The following is a 23,142-nucleotide window of genomic DNA, read 5'->3' as shown; positions in this document are numbered from 1 at the left end:
GGCCAAAATGTTCTTTTAAAGTTGTGGATGAGCTTTCCCAAGAGTTGCCTAAGAATCCCTTCAAAATTTGGCCTTATCCAAAGCTTGAGTAGGCATAACAGTCGATCTCGCCGTCGGCGGGCTTTTGAAGAATTTTGTCCTATAGTCTCGGGAAAAAAACTGGCCGTCGGCGGCCTAGTTCAAATCTTCACATTTTGGTCCTTTTCGCTCCAAATTCGCTCCTTTTTGTATATTTTTTCTCCAACGACCCTAATTAATCATTCCTGCAACAAAACATCAAAAATACATTTCTTTAAAGTGCAATATCATTAAAAACAGTATAAAATAGGTATGAAAATCTCAACATATTTTCCTTTGGTCAATTCCATGGCATTTTCAAGACCCAAGAAACTTTCAGTAAGGGTGCTTGTTGGCTTGGAGGCACCTTAACAGATGTTATTCGTGGACTCACTTCTTTGTGTTGATTGGATTCACATCCCAAATATTTCTTTATTGAAGGTCGTTGACCACTTATTCCTGATATTGTAGTTATTCAACAAAGCATTGTCATGTAGATTTTCTAGCTCAATCATTGTACGCCAGGTTTTTTCAAACTCTTCCTCCGAGTTGCGTCTCCCTATGCATTTAAAAAAAAAACTCATTAACTCTCTTGGTGCTGACACCACAATACTTTTGAAGATAATTTCTTGTAAATATGTCATTAGCATAGTCTATGTCTGGTGTGTGGAAGACACTCTTTAATGGCTCTGACCATTGTTTGATCCTGGTTAGTGAATATTGATCTTGAATGCTTGTTATCCATTATTCAGATAACTGATTTGAATAGTAACTTGAATGAGTCAATTGTTTCATCTGACAAAAAGCCAACTCAAAATAGAACATTCTGCTAGTGGTGGTTCACACCGACAATAAGAGCACAACATAAATTGTATTTATTAAGTTATTTATTAAGTCTATATTATTAAGTCTATAACTTATATCAAATATTATGCATCCCTAAAGTAATCGTAATCGAGTCTGGATATCTCATCACTCCAAAAGAAATTCAACAAACTACCAGACTAATCAATCTGGACGTCCCATGCAAACATAGTATCCTCAGCTTGCCTCTCAGTGAACAATTGTAGAAGAGAATTAGCGTCCCCACGTTCAATTTTAATTTTTCTCTCTCTTTTTATGAAATTATAAGCATTCATCCTCGTGCAATCAAGATTTTCCACAGCCCCAAATTCTATAGCCAGAAAACTAAATGCATCGCTTGTTCTAATCCCTGATTGTGTCATTGATCTAAGCACTTCTGCATTGATATCACCCATCTTTCTGCTGAAACACAATATATGTTTGTTATCGTCCACCGTCAAAGGATGGTTATGAATTTCTATAAATTTTTTAACTGACCAGTTACCTTCGACATCGACGAAATATCAGATCATGGATGGACAACCACCATCTTCTGTACTTCACTGTTACATTGTTATTCAATTCTTTCTTGAAATCAGCTTTACCACAAATGAAATCTTTTGCCTTAATCATTTTTTAATTCAACCAAAAACCAACGTGGTCATTGTCTCCCCTCTTATGTACTTCACCGTTACATTGTTATTCAATTCTTTCTTGAAATCAGCCTTACCACAAATGAAATCTTTTGTCTTAATTATTTTTTAATTCAACCAAAAACCAACATGGTCCTTCGCACAATAAATCTAATTTGGTGTGCATATGCACAATATTATTCATACGTTTCTTTCTCATTATGAATCACTTTGGGAAACAAGTTTTTCACAATTGGATCAATGTACACAGTCACATGCTCGGGGAATTGCAAATTTTAATATATCACCATTTGAATGACAAAAATAACGCCTAAACAAAATCAATTAAAAAATTCAATAAGACTAGAATGAAACGATACATAAATAATAACATAATACCACAATAATAATACAAAAATAATATCATAATAACACAAAGTAGTTCAAAGCCAATAATACAACAATAATACAATAATAACACAGAAATAACACTAGTTACAAGGACAACATAACATCATGATAATACCAAAACATATGAAATACATTATGGTTGTATTATGGTATTATAATAACACAAATGTACAGTTCAAAACGACTGTGTTATTTTGGTATTATTATGATGTTATTATGATAATATTAAGATGATATAAGTGATTTTTTAATTCTCGTATTATCATTCTAGTGCTATTTTGCTGTTATTATGGTTGTATTATGATTCTAAATTATTAATCATAAACACCATGATAATACCTAACTAACATAATATCCACCCTCCAACATAATAGTAATGTTGCAATCAAACCATATAGTAATCAAACCAAAACAACTCCTTAATATTCCAATCATTAGGATGCCATTAATAACACCAGTAAATAGAAAGAAATAGTAAATAGAAAGAAATAAGGAAATAAGTTCACCTACGGAACGCTTCGTGCCTCAGTTAATAAGCTCATTGCATCATTCTCACAATCATTTTGTGATTTCATCACCATTTCTTGGTCGAGAGAGAAATCCATCGGCAAAATCCTAGTTGTCGAACAAGATTCCGAATAAAAACGCAAATGGAAAAAGAAAATAATTCTTGAACCTTAAAAGAAATTAAAGCTGAAAATTCTTTTTTCCAGTTTGGCGGGATCTAAAATGACAAAATTTACGATTTGGCCGGATCTGAAGGTGACAAATAGACGCTTTTTTGATGTTGGGCGGGGCTCGGGCCGGGTCGCACTGTAAAAACAATTTTTCTCTTATTTTTTTGATGGTGGGCCAATAACTCCATGTGTCGACTTTTTATTTGCTGCTGCAGGTAACCCTAAGTGTGGTCTCCAGATTGAATAATTTCTCCTCAAATAGATAGAAGATTTAAATGAATACCATTCAATTTGTTATGTATTTACATATTTAAAATCTAAATTTCAACTTGTAGGTATATATAAGGCTGTCAAAAAAGCTCATTGTTCGGGAACAGTTCGTGTTCGGTTCATCAATGAGTTCGTATTTGATTCGTTTGATAAGTAAACGAGACGAACAATAACTAATTTTTTTTCGTTTGGTTAGTTAAACGAACCAAATACGAACATTGATGCGTTCGTTCGTGTTCGAATCATTATTGTTTGAAATATAAAATAATTTAAAATAATTATATATAAAAAATTGATGATATTTTAAAAAATTAAATTTTATAAATTATAATATATAATAAATTAATAGTAATAATAATATATTAATATACTATATTAGTAATATACTAATAGTCAAATTGGCTCGTCGTTCGCGAACAGCTCGTGTTCGACTCGTTCGTTAAGAAACAAACACGAATAGTGACTTCACGAATAATTTCGAACATGAGCTTATTTCAAACAAATTAAATTTCAATAATATCGAACACGAACATAAACTCTGCTCTCGTATTCCGTTCGTTTACACCCCTAGGTATACATCACCTTATGAAAATCTGTATTTCAATTCTTGAGAGATTTTCCCCCTAAACGCCGCTTCCTCAACCAAGCGGAGGCGTTCCCTTCGATAACGTCGCCATTGTCGGGCAGTAGGGAAACGCAGCTATGGCACAGTTTGCTACACCTAGTTTCATACGATACTGCAGATACGCCTGGTAGGTTTTTTGATCGGAGCAGTGGGGGGTGGGTTGAGGGTGCTGCGGGACTATTGCGCTGGTCGGGTGATGATCGGTGAACTGAGGGCGCAGGCACGGTGTTCCGGTGGGCTATAGGAGCAGAGGGTAGGATATTATGGAGAAAGTTCCCGGAGCATGTGCTATGGAATGGAGTATTGAGCTTGAGAAAGGGCTTCGATCGAAGAAGCCCGGCAAGTGTTCTCAATTTACCCGCTTTTCCGTTAGATTATTATTGGAAGATTTACATACGTACGATTAATTTCTTGCATGTATCTAAATGGTTCTTTATTGTTGTAAATGATCAGAAACAGAGGATGGTTTAATTGAAGTTTGGATGAAAGATGCTCAAAGTGCTCCAAAAATGCTTTTAATATTTTGACTTCCCTGCTAACTTTAAGAGTTGAGTGTAGATCTTCAATGCAGAGTGTTTAAGGTTGAACTGTAAGGATCTTTAGAACAAATCCTTTAGGGAATTTGTACTTGGTTCTACCAAACACATGATGGGTTACATAAAAGCGTGCAAATAAAGCATGATCATTTCTGCTTTTTGTCCGATAATTATGAAGATATGGGTTTTAGGATGATAGCTTCTTTTCTGCTGATTACCTGAGTTAAACAAGGAATTATAGGAATTATTCCATTGTGTGAAATACATCCATTAAATAATGGATTGTAGGAGTTTTTATTTATTTATTTATTTATTAATTTGGATTGTAAGAGCTTATTTTTTACTTTTGATTAGCAAAGAACCACAAAGAAATACGTTATATAAAAGTGAATAGTAATAGTTAATGAGTTTTACAATTTATGAATGTGTAATGAGTATTTTTCCTGTATTTATTGATTTATTATTTATTTTATGTGATTTTTATGCATGCAACATTTTTAAATTTTATGTGCCCTTTAAGCTAGTTTTTTTATAGCTTAATTAGTTGAAAATACATTGTTAGTTTTATTGTTAGTAGTAACGAGTAAGAGGCATGAATGGAATGCACCAATTCTATTTTGAATATTTCCTGGCTGGACTAAAGGCCAATATTAATGATCAACAAATAAATGAAATTAAAAATAAATGCACGATGTAGTCCCTCTATCTCTCTCTCTCTCACACACACACATTTCGTATTTTCTTGTTCCATTCTAACCATTTGGAATCTTGCTTTATATTTTTTTCATTCTTTAGGTCATCATATCGAGGCAATACAACAAATTGGTCGTAAACTTCAACAGTGGAGTATGGAACCTAACATAACCATGGCAATATCGGATGTGTATTGCATGATTCCAGGAGAGGATAGATTATTTGCTAACACAATCATTCTAAGGCTTGCTAATGCATTTTGCAATGGAGATATAGAGGTAAGAAGGTGCATCTTGAAAGTTTTCCTTGTGGAATTGCAGCACATCACCAAGAAGGGAAAATTGTATGACGGTATTTTGGCTAGGAAGCGGGTACCGAATTACTTAGAACTTCTTAAAAGACTGAAATCAGTATATGACGCTGGTGATCTTGAAGCGAAGTGCTTGACTTTGAGGTTGTTTGGTTGTTGGGCTGGTCTAGCGAAGGATAGTTCTCACATATGCTTTTTGATCCTTACTAGCATGCAATCAAACCATGATTCTGAGGTGAGAACATTGTCTTCATTCTGAAAACCTTTCTTTAAATGCACTTCGTTATATGCTTACAGCCTGGAAAATTGAGATAGCATATGTTGGTGGATCTTGCAAATTTCATTTGTTATGATTTAAGCATTTAATCCATCTGGAAATATAATTTGCTTAGTCACCACTTGAATCATGTATGCCGCACGAGTACTCTAGTCCTTTGTAACTGGTGGCAGATTTTTAGGGTAAAGTAGAGCATTGAAAATTAAATGCAGGAAATTCGCTGCAATTATATTGCAGTGTTTCTTATTTAAAGAAGAAATTGCCTCAAAGTTGTTTGCTTCAAACTAAATGAAGCAAAATTGTATCAATCAAACACTATGATATATATTGTTAGACTGGAGCCTTCCATCTTGTGCGCCACGGAGTCAAGTGATTTTATCGAACTCGCACTAAGACTTTCAAATAGTTTGAAGACCTATTTTAGGCGTAGGACTAAAAGTAAAATTTATTCGTTTTATAATTATAATATTTTTGATATAAATAGGGCTTAATATGATCAGGGTTGTGGTGTATGTGATTGTCGTCTTGTTTTAGGAGTTTATGAATTCAAAGAGATTTGACCTACTTCTCGAATTTTAGGTCTATTTTTTTGTGTGTTTAGGATTGTGTTGTTTTGTGTCGGCAGAATAAAAACTCTAATATCGATGAAATTTTGTCTCATTTCTATCATAGTGGTATTCGAGCCATGCTTGGGAGTAATGACAACCAAGAAGGCCTATGCTTTGGAAAAGAAATTAGAAGAGGTGAGCCAACTCGAATCGGGAATGGAGGAGTGTTTCTTGTCCATGGAAGGGCAGTTCTCATCCATAGAGTGCGATTCACTACCCTGGAAGAAATGATGAAGAAACTCACACAGTTGCACTCCAACTCTTCGTCGTATGCGACCATGTCGATGATGGGCGGGATCTTTAGCGTCGTCGCTAGGGGTTGCGAGTTCAAGCTGGAAATACGAGAATAGAACCCCCAACTGCATGATTCACATGCAAGAAGTTATGCAAAGTCGCAGCCTTAGGCTGATTCGATGCCACGAGATCGTGCGACGACAGTTGTGTGGGTTCGAGTGGCATCAGGCGAAATGGGTCGAGCAACATCAAGGGGACTAGAGTGAGTGACAATAGTCGGAATAGGACAGCGGCGTCGATTTAGGGTTTTCAAATATTGATTTGAAGGATTTCGACCTATAACATGGAACCAAGATAGGTGGGACCCCAACTGAGGGATGCATCCAACCGCATCGATGTCTTTTGCTGTGGAAACCACGACAGTATCCGAGATGGAAGGTGATCCAAAGTTTTTGGGGACAAATAAGTTGATTATGAGGTGAGCCAAACTTTTGTAAGAAATCAAATCAATATGGGTCAAGGAAGAGAATCCAACCACAAAATAATCAGTGGAAGAGCTTTGATTAAGAAAATTGGGGAGGAGACTCATGTGTAAGAAAGCCGAAGATGTCGATCTTTGAAGGATAAGATGCGTACGATTGAGTTTATCATGTGAAGAGAAACTTTGTTATTGATGGGCTGATAAAGGGAGAAGAATTGATGAAGTCGACATTAATTTTGTTTGGAAGGGAATGCTCTAACATGGTATGAATGGAGAGAATAGTGTCAATCAATTAGAACATGGAAACAATTCAATGACCAATTGCTAACGCATTTCAGAATCATACGACAAGAGGATTTACTTGAGTGATTTTTTGTATTGGTCCATCAAGAGTTTGTCAGATTATTGAGAGAAATTGTTATGTTATCTAACCTTTTGAGAGGGATATCAATAGTAATATTAGAAGCAAACTTCATGAAGGGGTTGAAACCGGAGATTGGAGAAGTGTTTTGTCTGCTGAAACCGTAAGAATTGGGGAAAATTATGAAATTAACGCAGTTGATTGAAGATAAAAGAACGCAATGGAATTAGCCACTAGGAGCAACACAGTTGGAGCTCCATACCGAAATGCTACAATCATGGTAGTACCGAAAACTCAAATATTAGAATTCTAGAGGGAGGCTCCACGGGATATAAATCATGAGCCACGAATCGAGGTGACTTTCAAACGTCGTACAAAGATAGAGATTCAAGATAAGCGAGCCAAGGGGCTTTTTTCTTCGATATGATGAAAAATTTGTCCTAGAACATCGTTTTAAGAGTCAAACCTTACAAGTTTTCACAGTTTGTGATGGGTAGATAGAGGATGAAAAATTAGAGATTCTAGTGGATGAGTATGAACACCTCACTTGGATGTGGTAGAAGTTTCATTGAACTTAGTGGTAGGATTCACACTAAGCCACACCATGTTCAAGTAGTGGGATTAACACATGAAGTTTTGGAGTAATGAAGGGATGGGACAGGTGTAGAAGAATAGGGGAGTTTGTAAAGGGCTAATTTTGATATTGCGGAATATTCAAGTGTTGGTGGATTTTCTTCCCTTGTGTTTTGGTAGTACTTGCGTTATATTGGGTATGAAATTATTGTAGTTCTTATAGGAGACTGGGATGAATTGGAAACTCCTGACAATAAAGTTTTAGGAGAGAAAAACGGTAGTGTTTCGTGGTGACTCTAGCTTCTGCAAAGTCTTAGTGACACTCAAAATCATGGTTAGGGCAACTCAAGATGTAAGTTGGAATTTTTGGTCGAGTTGCATAGCATGAAAGAGAGAAATGGTACAAAATTGGTAGGGATTCTGGCACCAGTCCAACAACTCCTACAACAGTTTGCAAAAATTTTTCAATTGCCACGCAGATTGCCTTCTTGGAAGGGCACAAGTATGCAATAACAGAGGTTTCTACCATTAGTGTTCTCCCGTACTGTTATCCCTATGTGCAGAAGGACGAAATTGAGAGATGATGGAGTCAGTGATCATACAACATGGCATGAGCCCCTTCTCTAGCTTGGTCTTGCTAGTGAAGAAGAAAGATGAGAGTTGGCATTTCTACGAGAATTACTTGGAATTAAATAAAAACTAACACATGACAATTTTTTTAGCCCAATCATTGATGAGTTATTGGACTGAATTCTTTGGGGCTGTGGTATTTTTCAAGATTGACTTGAAGTTAGGATGTCATCGGATGCGACCATCAGATATGCAAAAGACTATTTTTCGAACTCATGAGGGTCACTACAACTTTCTGGTCATGTCATTAGGGCTCACCAACTCCCCGACTACATTTCAATCACCGATCAACAAGGTGTTTCAACATTTCCTCCTAAAATTTGTGTTGGTGTTCTTTGATGATATTTTAGTGTACAACCGTCATTGAAAAGCCACATTGATTACTTTTAGAAGGTCTTGTCGGTACTTGGTGAGCACTAGCTCTATGCTAACTTGAATAAGTGCTCATTTGCCCAACCAAAGGTGGAGGACTTGGGACGTGCTGTCAACTGCAAGGTTGTCGAATGATCAATCTAAGGTGGAAACTATACTTGATTGGTATCTACCTAAGACTTTGAAGGGGTTGAGAGGATTTTTGAGAATTACAAGATATTATTGGAAGTTCATGAAGGGTTGCGGCTTGATTGTGGGGTCGTTGACGCATCAATTAAAGAAGGATACTTTCAGTGGGTAGAAGTGGTGACTCAAGTTTTTTAGAATTTAAAGAAGGTTATGACAAGTGTTGATGGCTTACTTGACTTAGTCAACCATTCATTATGAGTCAAATGCTTCATATTATGGGTTAAGCGCAGTTCTCATGCAGTTTCAACAACTCATTGCTTACTTTAATCAAGTGTTAAGTGCGAGAGCTAGACTTAAATTAGTTTATGAGCAAGAGCTCATTGGCGATTGTGCTTCTTTTTCATAAATGGTGAATTTATTTATTGGGACGAAATTTTAAAGTACACATGGATTAGTATAGCCTTAAATTTCTGTTATAGCAGCATATGGTGACTGAGGAACATTATAGGTCGCTATCTAGGCTACTATGATATGACTTTGAGATTCAGTATCACCGAGATTAGAGAATATGAGCATTGATGCCTTATCTAAACCGATGGAGTTGCCTTAATTGTTGGCTTTATCAGTCCCTTTGGTTTTAAATTGGGAGATCTTGACGAAAGAGAGTGAGCTAGATGAGGAATTGGGCACGATCCAATCGACTTTATTGAATGGCAAGAAAAGCTATCCTGGTTATTCACCGAATTTCCAAGGTTTATTTTATTAGGGATGCTATGTATTAACCTAATATTCAAGACAAATATCAAAGTTATTACAGGAGTTTCACGGTAGTGCTATTAGGGGGCATTCAAGCGTGCTCAAAACATATCAGAATATAGTGGTAGAATTATATTGGATGAGAATGAGAAAATATGTGGAGGATATGGCTTAAGGTGTGATGCCAACGACGCAAGTGCAGGACGTTAATATCTGGTGGTTGTTACAACATTTGGCATTATCATAGAAGGTATGAGAGGAGGTGACAATGGATTTCATTAGAGACCCACCTCGGTTATAAGGATTTACGATTATCTTGGTGGTGGTGGTGGATCTATTGAGCAAGTGCGCTTCTTTACCCCTCTATTTCATCTCTATATTGTTGTTTCAGTTGCTGTTGTTTTTATTTAGGAAGTTGTCCTTTTGTATGAAAATCCAGAATCGATAGTATCGTATTGAGACAAAGTCTTCTTGAGTTATTCTGGAGGGAGCTATTTAGAATGCAATGGACCGTATTGAAGAGAACTACAACTTACCAACCATAGACTGATGGGTAGTCTTAAATTGTTGATCAGAGACCTATTTGTTTTGATTTGTATTTAGGCAGAATATTGGTTCAACACTCAGTATCATACGCTATTTCATTTTGGATATTACTACGTTGGTGTCTCCGGTAGATCAACACTTCAAAGAAAATGACAGGGTATTGGTGGAATTGAAGGGACTTTTATTGAAAGCTCAATAATATATGATGAAACAATTCGATGGACATCAAATGTATTTACATTTTGTGATGAGAAATAGGGCGTGTTTAATAGAGGTGTAAACTAGCCGAACATGAGCGAGCCCAGACTCAGCTTGTGTTCGACTTGTTAAAAAATATCACTGTTCGTGGTTGGCTTTTTTATGTTTCGAACACAAAAAGTGCGTTCGTTTTTTACTTGTTTGCTTAGCGAGTCGAACACGAGCTGTTTGCGAACAAAAACTCGTTTTGATAAACCTAGTCACGCAGCCGTAGAATGTAAGGATTGGGGCAAGATTTAAATCTTATTAAAACTCTATTTAAATATAATTTAACATATTTTTATTTATTTTTTTGTTAATAATTTTAATTGATTATAAATCTTTTGTAGCCTTGTAGTCAATTAAATTTTTTAAAAATACACTCATCATACACATACAGATACACATACAGATATATATATATATATATATATACACACACACACACACACATGAAGCGGAACATGAACGAATAAATCATTGTTCGTGTTCGACTCATTTATATATCCAACGCAAAAATAGTGTTTGTGTTTGGCTCGTTAACTTAGCGAACAAATCAAACATAAGTTTCTTAACGAGTCGAACACGAGCTGTTTGTGAACAATGAGTTGTTTTGACAACCCATGTATTTAAAACTCGGACCCTATTGCCGAAGATATTGGCATGATACAGGAATAAGAAACTCTCCCCATGCCATTTTGCTCCTTATGTGATCACTGAGAGCGTTGTTGTTGTGACTTATGGTTTAAAATTACCGCCTTCATCAACACTTCATATAGTGTTCCATGTATCACAATTGTGAAGTGCTATTGCTGATAACTGATAATGTGTCCTCTTTTTCACTCCTATTTTGATTGAGGATATAAAAGTTCTATTGGAGCCACTGGAGTTAAAAAGTACTTATCTGGAATCAAGTGGTAAGAAAGCAATGTTGATTATATGGAAATGGTTGCCAGATTATAATACACATGGGAACCATTCAACTTGATCCTGTAGCAATTTTTTTCTCTTCCACATTGAGGACAATATGTCTTATTGGAGGAGAGTAATGTTAGAACAACGTCTTTCGTCTCATGCTCCAATGAACCCACATCGAGCTTGCCAAATAATTTGAAGACCTATTTTAGGCACAAGACTAGAAGAGCAATTTAGTCATTTGTTAGTTATTATTATTGTGGCATATATATGACTTATGATTAGGGTTGGGTGTGTTATTATCATCTTTATTTTAGGAGTTTAGGATTTGGGAGAGATGTGACCTACCTCTCGAATTGTAGATCTATTTTATTTGCATTTGGGATTGCGTTGTTTTGTGCCGGTTGAATAAAATAATTTATTTCACTCTTATCTCTGTGGAAATTACTCTCGTTCCTATCAATTTCTTACTTGTAGTACCCTTTGGAGTTTTTTTTTTTGACCCAATCATATAGCTTTATGTTTAGCGTTATCACTATCCTTTTCAGTTAAACAGGGTTATTAGCTTTGCCTTGAATGCTTTGCAGTGTTCCACTGCATGCTTAACTTCTTATTATTATGATTAATTTTTAAATAGACTATTTAACATTTGGAAACATATTTTATTATGTACAGGTAATGGCATCATTATTTGCTGCTGGTTGCTTTTCTAGATTGTCTGAGGATTTTGCCAGCATTACTCTAAACATACTGACTAGTATTATTTCTTCAATAACAAGATCCCCTGATGTGAGGCTAGCAGCAGTTCGGGCTTTGGCTAGAATGCAATGCTCATTTGCTATTACCAACAAGGCATATCAGGTATTTTATATTCTACAATGCCATGATTTTATAAACTTCAAAAGATTCTTTCAACCATAGATTAAGTGTTCTAAAAACAAGGCATATCAGGTTTTTTATATTCTACAATTCCATGATGTCATAAACTTCAAAAGATACCTTCAACCATAGATTAAGTGTTCTAAAAACAGGTTTAAATCGTTTCTTTATTGATTTCCAGAGATTTACATACATACCACTCAATTTCTATGTGTTTACATATCTAACACTTAAACTTTAATTTTTACACACATATGACCTTCCCTATACATGAAAATGTGTATTCCACATTTTAAAAATTAAAATGGTGGTATTTTTGTGAAAGGTTTGGGTGACATCACTGTAAAACGCAATGTTTTGGTGTTTGATATGTAAATTCGTAGGAATTGAGTGCTATGTATATAAATGCTCCTTTTAACAACTCTTTTCTATATACACCAGGATATTAGAATTGACTTGCAAGCCTATGTTTGTGTTTCTTATTTATGTCCCTAGTTGGAATTTCTTTTTCCTTTGACTGAATCATTTTCGGCAATCAGAAAACTTTTCATGTTCTAAGCAATTAATTTTCAGTAATATGATCAAATTCTGATCATGAACTGTAAGGAATCTGGTAAGGTGGAGATGTTTTTGAAATTTTCCGGCCTTATTATTTTCTTTCAGGCAGCCCAGTTTATGAAAGTATGCCGATTGGCATTATGCTTCAACTGAAATTGGAATTTTTTTTTTTGTTTTGCTAGCTTAAATTGGTATATGTGAATTCCCCCTACCCTAAGATTAGTATCAACTTATCTTTTACCTTACTAACTTCAAAGTTGTAGATTTTAAGTTTCTGTTCTCATATTTTGTTACATTGTTTATTCATAACAGGCTGGTAGGAGAATGTTACTGGATTTGCCATTGGATGATATCAAGGCTGAGATGTTGTCATCACTTTCAAAGCTGGCTTCAAAGACATCTCTAATATTCCCTGATCAGGTTTTGTTTTATTATTTTTTTAGAGGCAGCATTTTAGTTTTCATTTTTTATCTGGACGACAGAATATTTTAATGGGGATTTGACGATGATATGCATATCCATGCATTGTGATTTTTGCTGGAAAACTTCTAGACCACATCTACTGTTTGGTTGAGGTTTGCAGATCAAATGTGCTTACGCTCATTATTTAATTTACACAATTATATGGACAACAAGTATCATTAAGATCCAGTTTGTTTTGACATAAGTGTACTTATTTTGAAGTGATTGGAGTGGATATTTTTGGGTGTATTAATGAGATTACGGCTTGTAGAATTAAATCTTGTAATTTGTAAACGGATAACACCTCTTTGATGCTTCTAATTCTCGACAGCCTGGTGCCATGATCAGTCATTTAGGAAATTAATATTTTTGAATGACATTCAGGTTAGATGTGTTTGGCTGCAAATTAAATAGGCTCAAATAAGTTTTATGATGAAATCAGATGCCACAGTGAATTTTCAATTAAATTGGGAAAGGTAAAAGATGGAGGGCATATCTTGACGATATGTAGAAGTAGATTCTCTTGTGTTCATGGTATTAGAATAGTCATTAAAATTGTAAAGAAAAGCACCAAAGAGAAATATCAAACCTCTGATATGTTTCGGGGATGTAAAAGTGGAAGGGTTAGAAATGGAAAGGCACTAAAGCCTAACATGAATGGAATGTTTCAAAAATCATGTTAGCAATGAAGCTTTTTAAACAAATGCTAGTAAAGAAGGGTTATAAAACTATCTAAGATGCTGGGAATATAGAGATTATGATATGATTTTCTTAAGTTCAATTTATCTAAATTCTCTGGAAGAACTTTGATCCATGTTTTTAGTAGAGAGTTTTTTTTTAATGAACTTGACATGCTTTTTTTAATCATTTGGGGGTTTTTGCATGGTGCTAAAGAATTTGGATAATATACATTCATCTTGACATCGAATTTGATAAAAAATGGACTATATGTTAAGTTCGTTTCAGCATGTATACTAAATTTATACAATCCTAGGAATGTTTAATAGGAATACACTATGCTAGGGACTGAAAATTAGAGATAGTAATAACGAAAGAATAATTGCAATATAAAATCTAGTGATATTGAAATTGACATAACATTGCACAACCTATCAAATATTCTGGACTGCGGTGATGAGTTAGAAAACCCCCTAGGATCAGTGAGGAGGTAGTGATCCAAAAGGCGTAGTGAAGGTTTAACTTTAGCTGGTGTTTTGATAGCTGCATTTACCTGGCAACATGAATGGTAGAATGACTTTACTTGGAGCTCCAACTTATTGTGAAGGGGTTGACAGTCTTGAAATGATGAAGGTGGAAGTCTAAGGTGCGTTTGTTGAATTTTTTCACGGTTGGTTGACAGCCTGAAGGTAAGGATAGCTTGTAGATAAAGCTCTAGTTTGCAGTGAAGTGGTTGATGTCTTAGTTATATGGTTATTTTGTCAATTTCTGGCCATGCTCGGCAATTTTACAGACTGGATCTTGTTTAATCTTTTCATCTTGTAGGTGACTTTTTATTTTCTTGTTTTTATTGATCACTTTGTTTTTAACGCTTTGAATAACTTCTGAACAAGCTTATCACATTTTTTTGGTGAATTTAGCGCTAGTTAATTATTAGGACTAATGCTTGCCATTTCTTTTATAGTTTGCATTGATTGTCGCTCCCCATGTAGTGGGATAAAGCCTTGTCGTTGTTGTATTGATCTTTTTCAGTTTTCTTATTTCTTCAAATAAATTATTTTATTTTTTTTTGTTTTTAAACAGCTTGATTTGCTGCAATCATTCCTAAACCATGAATATCCTGATCCGTTGAAGGCTAGAGCATTAAAGTGCCTATATGTTCTGCTTGGACGAAGTTCCTACCATTTTCCTCTCAGGAAGAATGTTCTTTCTGCAATATTCAGTATCTTCGATGATGATGAGTTTTCACTTGATCTCCAATGTTTAGCTTTGCATATTCTGTGGAAGGTGTTGAGCCCTGGAATTTTCTTTTCCTCACTCTATGTTACTATTTTTTTGTTACTTCTATTAACTTAAAGTTCTTCGTTTTATAGATATTCTCTAATAGGCTACTAAATCTGCCAATCACAGATATTCCTGATTTATTCAAGTTGGTTGCAGTAGTAAAAAATGTGGATACTCCCAAGAAAAAAAGAGGATTTGCTCTTAACCTTCTTGTAAATATTGTGTGCTCCATGAAGGAAGGTGAGAAAGAGCATTTTGCTTCAGCAAATTTGCTCTCCAGCATTGCCCAACTTCGAGATAATTTGCCCTTTGTACCACTGAATTCCAGTGGGTATAGCCCAGCATTACTTATGAGCGATATTTCTTTTTTGATTATGGATCAAGTTAACTTCCTTGTGAAGGAAATAATTTGCAGTTGTAATAATGATCTTAAATGTGTTGAAAATCTGAAGTCTGGCAGTGAATCGTTTGAACTGAAGAAAGAACTCAAGTACTTACTTAACCTTATGTTGCGCCTTGTTCAAGAGGACCCTTCATCATGTTTGGTTGCATTTAGTAAATTAAGATCTATTGTTCACTCTCTGGTAAGTTTGCTTGATGAGGGCAGTGGTAAAACATCCACAGCTTGTGAGGCAGTTTCACAGAAGGAAATAAATGGTGAAAATGATGATATTGGCTTCATTCTTTTGGAGTCTGATGGAGAGCAAATTACTGTTATTTCAGCTCTTATATTGTGCTTTTGCAGGTTCGCAAATGCTTGTTTAAGTATCCTTCATGAAACTAACTCAATAAGCAGTGAAATGCGACATATACTAAAGGATGTTGTTAATTGCATTAAGCAGTCTGGATATTCTTGCTATAGTTCATTTGAATTATTTTGTCTTAGAAGTCATTCATTTTTATTTAATTATGGTTCTAAAGAAGGTGAAGGGAATAAATTAGAAGGTGGTGATGAAATATGCAGCCCATCTAGTATTTTCTTGCTCCATCAGGAGTGTCTCGCACTTGACTTCACTAAGAAAATGCTGCAAAGGGGTTATTTCTGGGAAGTTTATAGAGCTGGAAAATATTCTTGTTTACAAGGTCTCTGGTTTTCTGCCACCCTTTCTTTTCGTAAGCTAATAGATGTTGTAAAACACGGACGTTACTTTAACTGGATTAAAGCTTTGATGTTATATGTTGGTGGTGAAAGTGAAATAAAATTGCTGATTTTTCCCAAAGTTGGTTTTGAGCTGATTAACAGCTTCCAGTTTGCAAGTGATAGTGACCAGCCTTTTAGCTACGGTAGAGGAGAAGCAGATGCATGCGTTGGTGATCATTATGATTGGAATGCTTTTAGGGGAAATCTTTCTAGGGTTTGCAGCAGAATTTTCTCTTCTGAGAAAGCCTTGGAAGTGACTGCTGATAGCAATGGTTCCTTATTTTTTCAGAGATTTTTTCTATATGTTAGAGGCAAGTTTCTTGAACTTGTGCTGGAGATTCTTGGCCTTCTGAGCTTTAATACACTTGCTAAGGATAAATTTGAAAACGGTACTATATTTAATCCTTTAAGGGCTACAGAAGTTATGCATGATATGCACGTGCTTGTATGTGCTTTGAATAGGGCATCTCTTAAGCTCAATAATTTAGCTAAAGGCTATGATCTTCTGGCTACATCTTTCATGGATATTGATGCAGTAAGTTTTAGAGGTATCTCAAGGCTTGGTGTCGTTTGTTCCACACTTGCCTTCTGCACTTCTTTTGGTACCAATGTTTTAATCTCACCTGCGTTCAGAAATATCATGTCCTCAAGTGCAAATAATCTCAAAGTTTTTTGTAATCTAAATATTGTACAAGATTTAGTTGAGCGTTTATGGGATATTGATTACACAATCACAAGAAAACTCATGCATTGTATCTCGGTTAAAGGCAAAATTAAGCATGGGTTATGCTCCAGAATGAATGTCCATGGTTCTAACTTATTTGACAATGATTCTTTATCGCTTATTCAATCTTCAATAAATGGTATTCTTTGTGTTCAAGCTGATTTAGAAGTAGTTAAAGATGTGGAGATTCTAATTTCAACTTTTCTACTGGGATTGCAACATCTTTCCTCCTCTATTAGGAAATGGACAGGGATGCCCTTAGTCACTCCCAAGTATTTTTTTAATGTGAGGCAAGTGAATGAAAATACAACTTTATCTGGACCTTGTTTTATACTTCAATTCCTCATTTTTTTTAATTATACATTACAAATTTTCTCTTTCCAATTGAAATGCCTCTTTGTTACTTGCAAGCATTAAATCATCATTCTAAAGCTAATCCCTTTTCTTTTCTCATTCAAGCCTATTATAACCAACGTTTCTATGGCCAAGAATTGGCTGTTGGTAAGGCCCAACATGAGATTTACTCCAATGAGAATGGGGCAACGTAATGCCAGCTAGACGTGGCAGTCCTGGTACGCGACAGCGGTATAGTGGATAGGAGTGATCTGGTTCGGTTTGCAATAGTTGTATGGAAAATATTGCCGCTTGTAGCAAACACCAACACATTATGTAATATGATTAGAATCTTGGGTCGAGTGTCGCTAAAATGGCATTAACATCTAGTGTGGTTTCTCTAGAAGAGCTAACGGATTTGTGTGTTATAATCATAAAATTGAAGTATCGGTGCTAAATATGCAATATGGAGGTTATGTATTGCGTGTGAAACATGTAATTTTTGAATTATCTGCAGTATTTGTGCGAGTGTTAAGCTGCTTTTCACTAATTTTGATAGATTTTTTTCCTCATACCACCTTGTAAAGCATTGATTTTCACAGCTAGGTGGTTTGGTTAATAATCCTATTGATTTGAACCCGAGTAATGACAGTAAGTTTGGTTGTCTACACATATTGAGTAGATAAGTTGTAGTTCATGTGATGTGTGAAGGGAATGCTGTTCTATGATTTATTTACTTATGTAGATCCTTAATGGGTTAATGTTTTCATGCTGCAGGCCTTGTATTGGTTCAGAGCTTTTTCTTTTCCATGCAAACTCTGAACATAAAGATGAACTACTTGTCAGAACTGGTTTCCAGTTGCCATTGAATCTTTGCATTCAAGTTAAGAACGCAACAGGCATGAAGTGTGCTAACATAGCTAAGATCTACTGTGTTCTTGCTGTACGATCATCCGATCGCTTCACTATCGGAAGTAAAAGAAGGTTGGACCCTGCGCAATGTGTCGTTCAAGATCATAAAGCTGAGGACATGTTATGGTTAAGTGAGATTCTACAGCTTCATTTGAGAGCCGAAACTGACGAGATAGGTAATGAACATCAGGACGCTGTAGATAATGACAGCCTGATAACTACTTTTGCCAGTTTTGTTCCCAACAAGATGGGATTGGGATTTTCAACTTGCTTGCTCAATGTTTCACATTTGCCTGAGGGTTCTTATCATATTAAATGGCATAGTTGTTGTGTTGATGATCGTGGTTTTTATTGGAATTTGATACCTTTGAACAATGAATCTGTGTTTACTGTAAAGAAGAGTTGATGCTGATGTTCTCAAGCATCTACAAGCATTCTGATTTCTACAAGAGGTATTTCTCCAACAATGTCATCTTAACAATTTTGTATATATTCCCATGTTTTCTTATGCGTAGAGAACTTATGCCAGCTGAAGTGAGAAAATTATTTGCAAAGTTAACTCAGCTGTTTACAAAGAGAAAAAAGGGGAAAAGAACTAATTTATTTTGGCGAATGATTTCTTTTTTTGTTTTATGAGTATTTGTAACTGTTTTTAATTATATTTGTACATGTGTCTTTAATTTTGTTGTATCATACTGAGATGTTTGTTATAGATTGGTTTATTGCAATATATGTATAATTTGGTGCTGTGACATTTTTCCTCTTGGATAGTATAACTAACCAGGATTTAAAAATAGACGAATGGTTACCACCTGGACTGACATACATTTTTGTGTCGAGATTAATGACCTCATCAGTTTGCATTTCGGCTCAATGCATTTTGAATAGTTTTTTTGTTGCATTGGAACATTGTGGACATTGTGAATGATGGTGTAACAGAGAGCAGCAACGAAATAATGGAGGATAACCTCCACCAACATTCGGTTGTTTTCTAAGCTGTAGTAATTAATAAACTTTAATTTTTTTTTGAGATTATAGCATATCTTAATCTAGTTTAGTGGGCTGAAGCATATGGGCTGCATCAGGTCTACTTCACTTTAAGAATTTGATTATGTTGACCTTTATATCTACTTCATATGGTGATATGGTCGAATACATCAATCATGTTTGAATATGGTCAAATACTTCCAGTGCACGGGCTGTCCACTTCTATAGAAGAATAGGCTCTTTTGTAGAAGCGAACGGCTCGTGCTCTGGAGCAGACGCTGGCCCAAGCTCCTCTTTAGTCAGGCTTTCTTTGAGGACTTCCACCTTTGTTTGTGTTGTTGGTGCAACTCGTGGCCTTGGAGAGGGCTGGTCTCCCCTCTCTCAACAAGCAGAATGAAACCAAAGAAAGACGGCTGGGAAGCTACCCGAGTTGATTGACATTCAGAGGATTCTTCAGCATCCGATCCAAGGATGTTTGGTGTTGACTCCTATTGACGAAAATCCCTTGAAGGCTCTAGATTCATTAAAGAGGGTTTTCGTTCGATCATAATCAATTCATCGATGATATTGTTTTGAATAACTATAGGTTTAAAGGTAGAATAAATTAATTATGAAACTTGGATTGTCCCACCTGCTTGATTGTCCTTGGCCTCTTCCCTCCTTGATAAGGAAGCGTTGCCTTTCTTCTTCCTCAGCTTTTTCCTCAACAATCGTGTAGTTTTTTCAATATGCCTTTTTCTCCTCCGTCTCATCAGAAGCGGCCCACAGTTCAGGGGTCATGCCCTGAATTGGGCATGGTTCAACAACTAGTTCACTGTCATGGGGTCAGTATACTGGATGATCGACATGTGTTTACCCATGACAATTTGAGCAAGCCCAGGACCCGTTGTGAGACTCTTTCCTTCTTCTTATATGGTCCTTCGACCGCCTAGTGATTCCTTAGTCCTTGCAGACGCTCTGGAGGAATTGGAACTTCCAATCCTTGATCTTGTTCTCCAGATTGATCAAGTGGAATTTTTTAGTCAAGCCAAGCACAACGCGACTGTTTGACACCACTATGAAGGAAAAACATATAGGAGAACAACTCCTGGGACCAAGATATCTCCATCTATCATAAACAAATGATGAAAGTCATTACCATCGTGATCGAGTTTAGCTTTATTTGCATGAGGATGACTCCATAATGTTGAAGCTCGATTGTGTCTCATAGTAGAATGGAAGTCAAAGTCCTCGCCGAAACTGATCCTTGTAGAAGTTTAGATCATCTCCGGAGTAGTTAGTCGCCCTCACCTCCTGCTCCATCGGCTTGAGCACTACACTTGGGCTGTATACTCAAGTGTCTTCCAAGAGATTAGCATTGAATGATGTGAGGGTTGACCATTCAGTCGTTGATTTTGAACTGAATAATTGTGGAGAGTATTTGAAAGTCATTGGAACACAAGAAGAAAGCGAACCCAAGGAAGAGACAGAAAACAACTGATGAAAAGAAAAAGTGAAATATGAGAAAGGTTCAACCCATCTTCCCTTTAACCCTATATATAGGACGTCCAAGGAATTCTAAATGCCTCGAATCCATACCTCAATCTTCGGAATTCACATCAAATTGACGCGAAAATTAATGAAACAAAATGATGAAAAATTATGAAAATTCACAAAAACTAAATTTTTATTTATGATAAGAAATATTTTATAGATAGGTCTTTGGCCGCCTCAAGCAATACAAGACTTTGGTACAACACATCCCCCCTAGCTTAAACTTTTTCACAACTTCTTCCTCCGCTCGAATCCCAGAGATCGAACTAGTCGCCCAGACCTCTGTTAGCTCCATCCGAAGAGTCGCCACCTCCATCCAGAGAGTTATCATATGTGCATAAAGGACCGACAGCTCTCCCCTAAAGTTTGATATGGATATCTCCCTCAAAAGACCAGTTTTGCGGGTGGAGTTTACATTTCATTCATCCGGCTGGCCAGAAAACATGACATAAATAATAAAATATGCAACATTCCTATTAAAAAGTGTAATAATGACTTGTAACGTCCCTATTAAAATAGAGATAAACATTTAACTTTATTAGATATCGCTAAAACCTATAAGGGATATTTTTTTTCAATAAATGACTAATGAATTCATTCTCTCAAAACTTATGTTATCGCACTATATTTTTCTCTCTTTCTATTTCTTATTTCTCTCCTCCATCCAACGCTCTATATTTTAGGTATAATCCACAGGGTATTTTTTAATTCAATATATATATATATATAATAGTATGTTTAAGAAGCGAAAGAAAAGAGACATTTACATGCATATCATCGAATCTAAATCTTATGTACTACATATCTAATATCTAATAAGAAGCCAAAGAAAAGAGACATTTACATGCATATCATCAAATCTAAATCTTATGTACTACATATCTAATATCTAAATTTTATTTTTTAAATTCCTACTATCAAAATCATTCGTATCATCTTAAAATTATTATCACTTTTATTTCTTTTAAAAAATAAATACTGTTTTTCATACACAAATAAGATTATATATAAATAAAAAATAAAATTTATGTGCTAAGATATATAAATTCATATGAAATGCGTGGTATGCATTTACATCTTCTTTTCAAAAATTAAGCCAAAATCTAATTTTTCTTATCACAAAAAAGATTTTTATTCATAGTTGAAAATTTATTAAAATAAAATATATTGTAGCCTTTTTCCCGTCCCCGCAGCTCTCTTCGCACGTGATACTCCATTGCACGGAGGTCCATAGAACTGGAGCCTAATGTTGTCAACGTCGTCGATAACGACACCATGGCAAAGAGCAAGCAGAGAGAGAGAGAGAGGAGCGGGCTTCTCTGTTCTCATGTGTAGGCCCTTTTCCCCGACCGCAAACCCAGCCATGCTTTTAAAGCAAGCATATCACTCCAGGCCCCGGACCCATGAAAAAGGCACCACTTTTACTCCTCTCTGTCTCTCTGTCTCTCTCTCTCACTTCCCCTAACCTCCAACCCTACACGTCCTCCTTTGACTCAGCTTTCCCTTCTCTTCCTATATACATGTTACCACTCCCTTTACGCCGCCCGGAGCAAAAGAAATGGAGGTGAGTCCTTTTCTTGCTCAAAGATCAGATTTTTAACATCTTGCATACATTCCATGTTTCTGCAAATGAGAAGTCACATTTCATGTTTTGCTGGCAGGAGTTGTCTCAAATTCCTTCTTTTGGGAGCTGGCACTATTCCTTTGGTGAGGAAGATCTCTTCCAAGTTCCCGTGGCCATGCCGGTGAACTCTGCTGACCACTACGGCCACCATTCTCATAAAAAGGTGCGGCCTTTGCAGCTCTGTGTGATCCTGTGTTTCTATCTTAAATTTTTCTTTGGATTTCAGGCGAGAAATCAAAAGAATGACCATGACTTCGCGGCGCAAATGCCATGGAGGAGCAGAGCTCCCAAGGCAGTGGATGAGGATTTGTACAAGATTCCTCAGGAGCTTCTCTATCAGAAGCCCAAGAGGGTATCTCTTTCTCTTTTTGAGCATCTGAAATTTCAACTCAGGAGTTTCTCTATCATTAAGATTCTGTTTTCTTGCAGAAGAGGCTTATGAGGAATTTGTTATCCGGGTGTCTGGGACTCAGCTGCATCCCCTGAGCTTGTAATGGAACCATGCCATTTCTCATCCTGCTTGTTGTCTTCTCTCTGGTTTCTTTATTGCCATCATTCATTTGAGTATGAGATATGGAATATATTCCAGTTGTTGCTTTATTTGTATTTTATGTTTGGATTTGAGTATGAGATATGGAATTTATTCCAGTTGTTGCTTTATTTGTATTTTATGTTTGTGTTCGGTCTACATGCAAAGAAGTCAAATCCAGAAAGAGTGCTTTGTCGATTGGTACTGAAGTGGAGTGATGAAGCTTATTTCTGTTATGTGTAACACGAAATGCTATTAATATGATTTGTTTATATGCGTAAAAATGATTTATTACATTTTTTTTCTTAAAAAGATTGGCTGAGGC

At 35.9% G+C, this 23,142-nt stretch overlaps 1 protein-coding gene across 4 annotated transcripts; it reads left to right on the top strand.

Moving 5' to 3' along the window:
• Positions 1-3,510: 3,510 nt before the first annotated feature.
• LOC110029347 lies at positions 3,511-22,899 on the top strand. 4 transcript variants are annotated; one of them, XR_002294523.1, is made up of 11 exons: positions 3,511-3,854; positions 4,847-5,289; positions 11,849-12,034; positions 12,923-13,030; positions 14,834-15,037; positions 15,124-17,189; positions 18,010-18,596; positions 21,858-22,228; positions 22,326-22,451; positions 22,515-22,640; positions 22,718-22,899. XR_002294523.1 is itself a non-coding variant. In XM_020731599.1 (7 exons), the coding sequence occupies exons 1-7, from the start codon at positions 3,779-3,781 to the stop codon at positions 18,548-18,550; spliced, it is 3,624 nt and encodes a 1,207-aa protein (XP_020587258.1). In that variant the 5' UTR covers positions 3,511-3,778; the 3' UTR covers positions 18,551-18,960. The 4 variants fall into 4 exon arrangements, 1 of the variants encoding a protein (XP_020587258.1); XR_002294524.1 differs by having other exon boundaries at positions 21,838-22,228; XR_002294525.1 differs by lacking the exon at positions 3,511-3,854 and having other exon boundaries at positions 5,205-5,289; positions 11,953-12,034.
• The last annotated feature ends 243 nt before the right edge of the window (positions 22,900-23,142 follow it).

Source organism: Phalaenopsis equestris, unplaced genomic scaffold (assembly GCF_001263595.1).
Source record: "Phalaenopsis equestris unplaced genomic scaffold, ASM126359v1 Scaffold000566, whole genome shotgun sequence".
In the NCBI taxonomy this organism is placed as follows: Eukaryota; Viridiplantae; Streptophyta; class Magnoliopsida; order Asparagales; family Orchidaceae; genus Phalaenopsis; species Phalaenopsis equestris.
This window is presented reverse-complemented; position numbering and strand designations above follow the sequence as displayed.

Excerpts from the sequence above, each read along its gene's own strand:
- LOC110029347 (XM_020731599.1), top strand. The coding sequence starts at position 3,779 with ATGGAGAAAGTTCCCGGAGCATGTGCTATGGAATGGAGTATTGAGCTT. Across the intron at positions 5,290-11,848 it reads AATCAAACCATGATTCTGAG|GTAATGGCATCATTATTTGC; the intron begins GTGAGAACATTG and ends TATTATGTACAG. Across the intron at positions 15,038-15,123 it reads CTTTGCATATTCTGTGGAAG|ATATTCTCTAATAGGCTACT; the intron begins GTGTTGAGCCCT and ends TTCGTTTTATAG.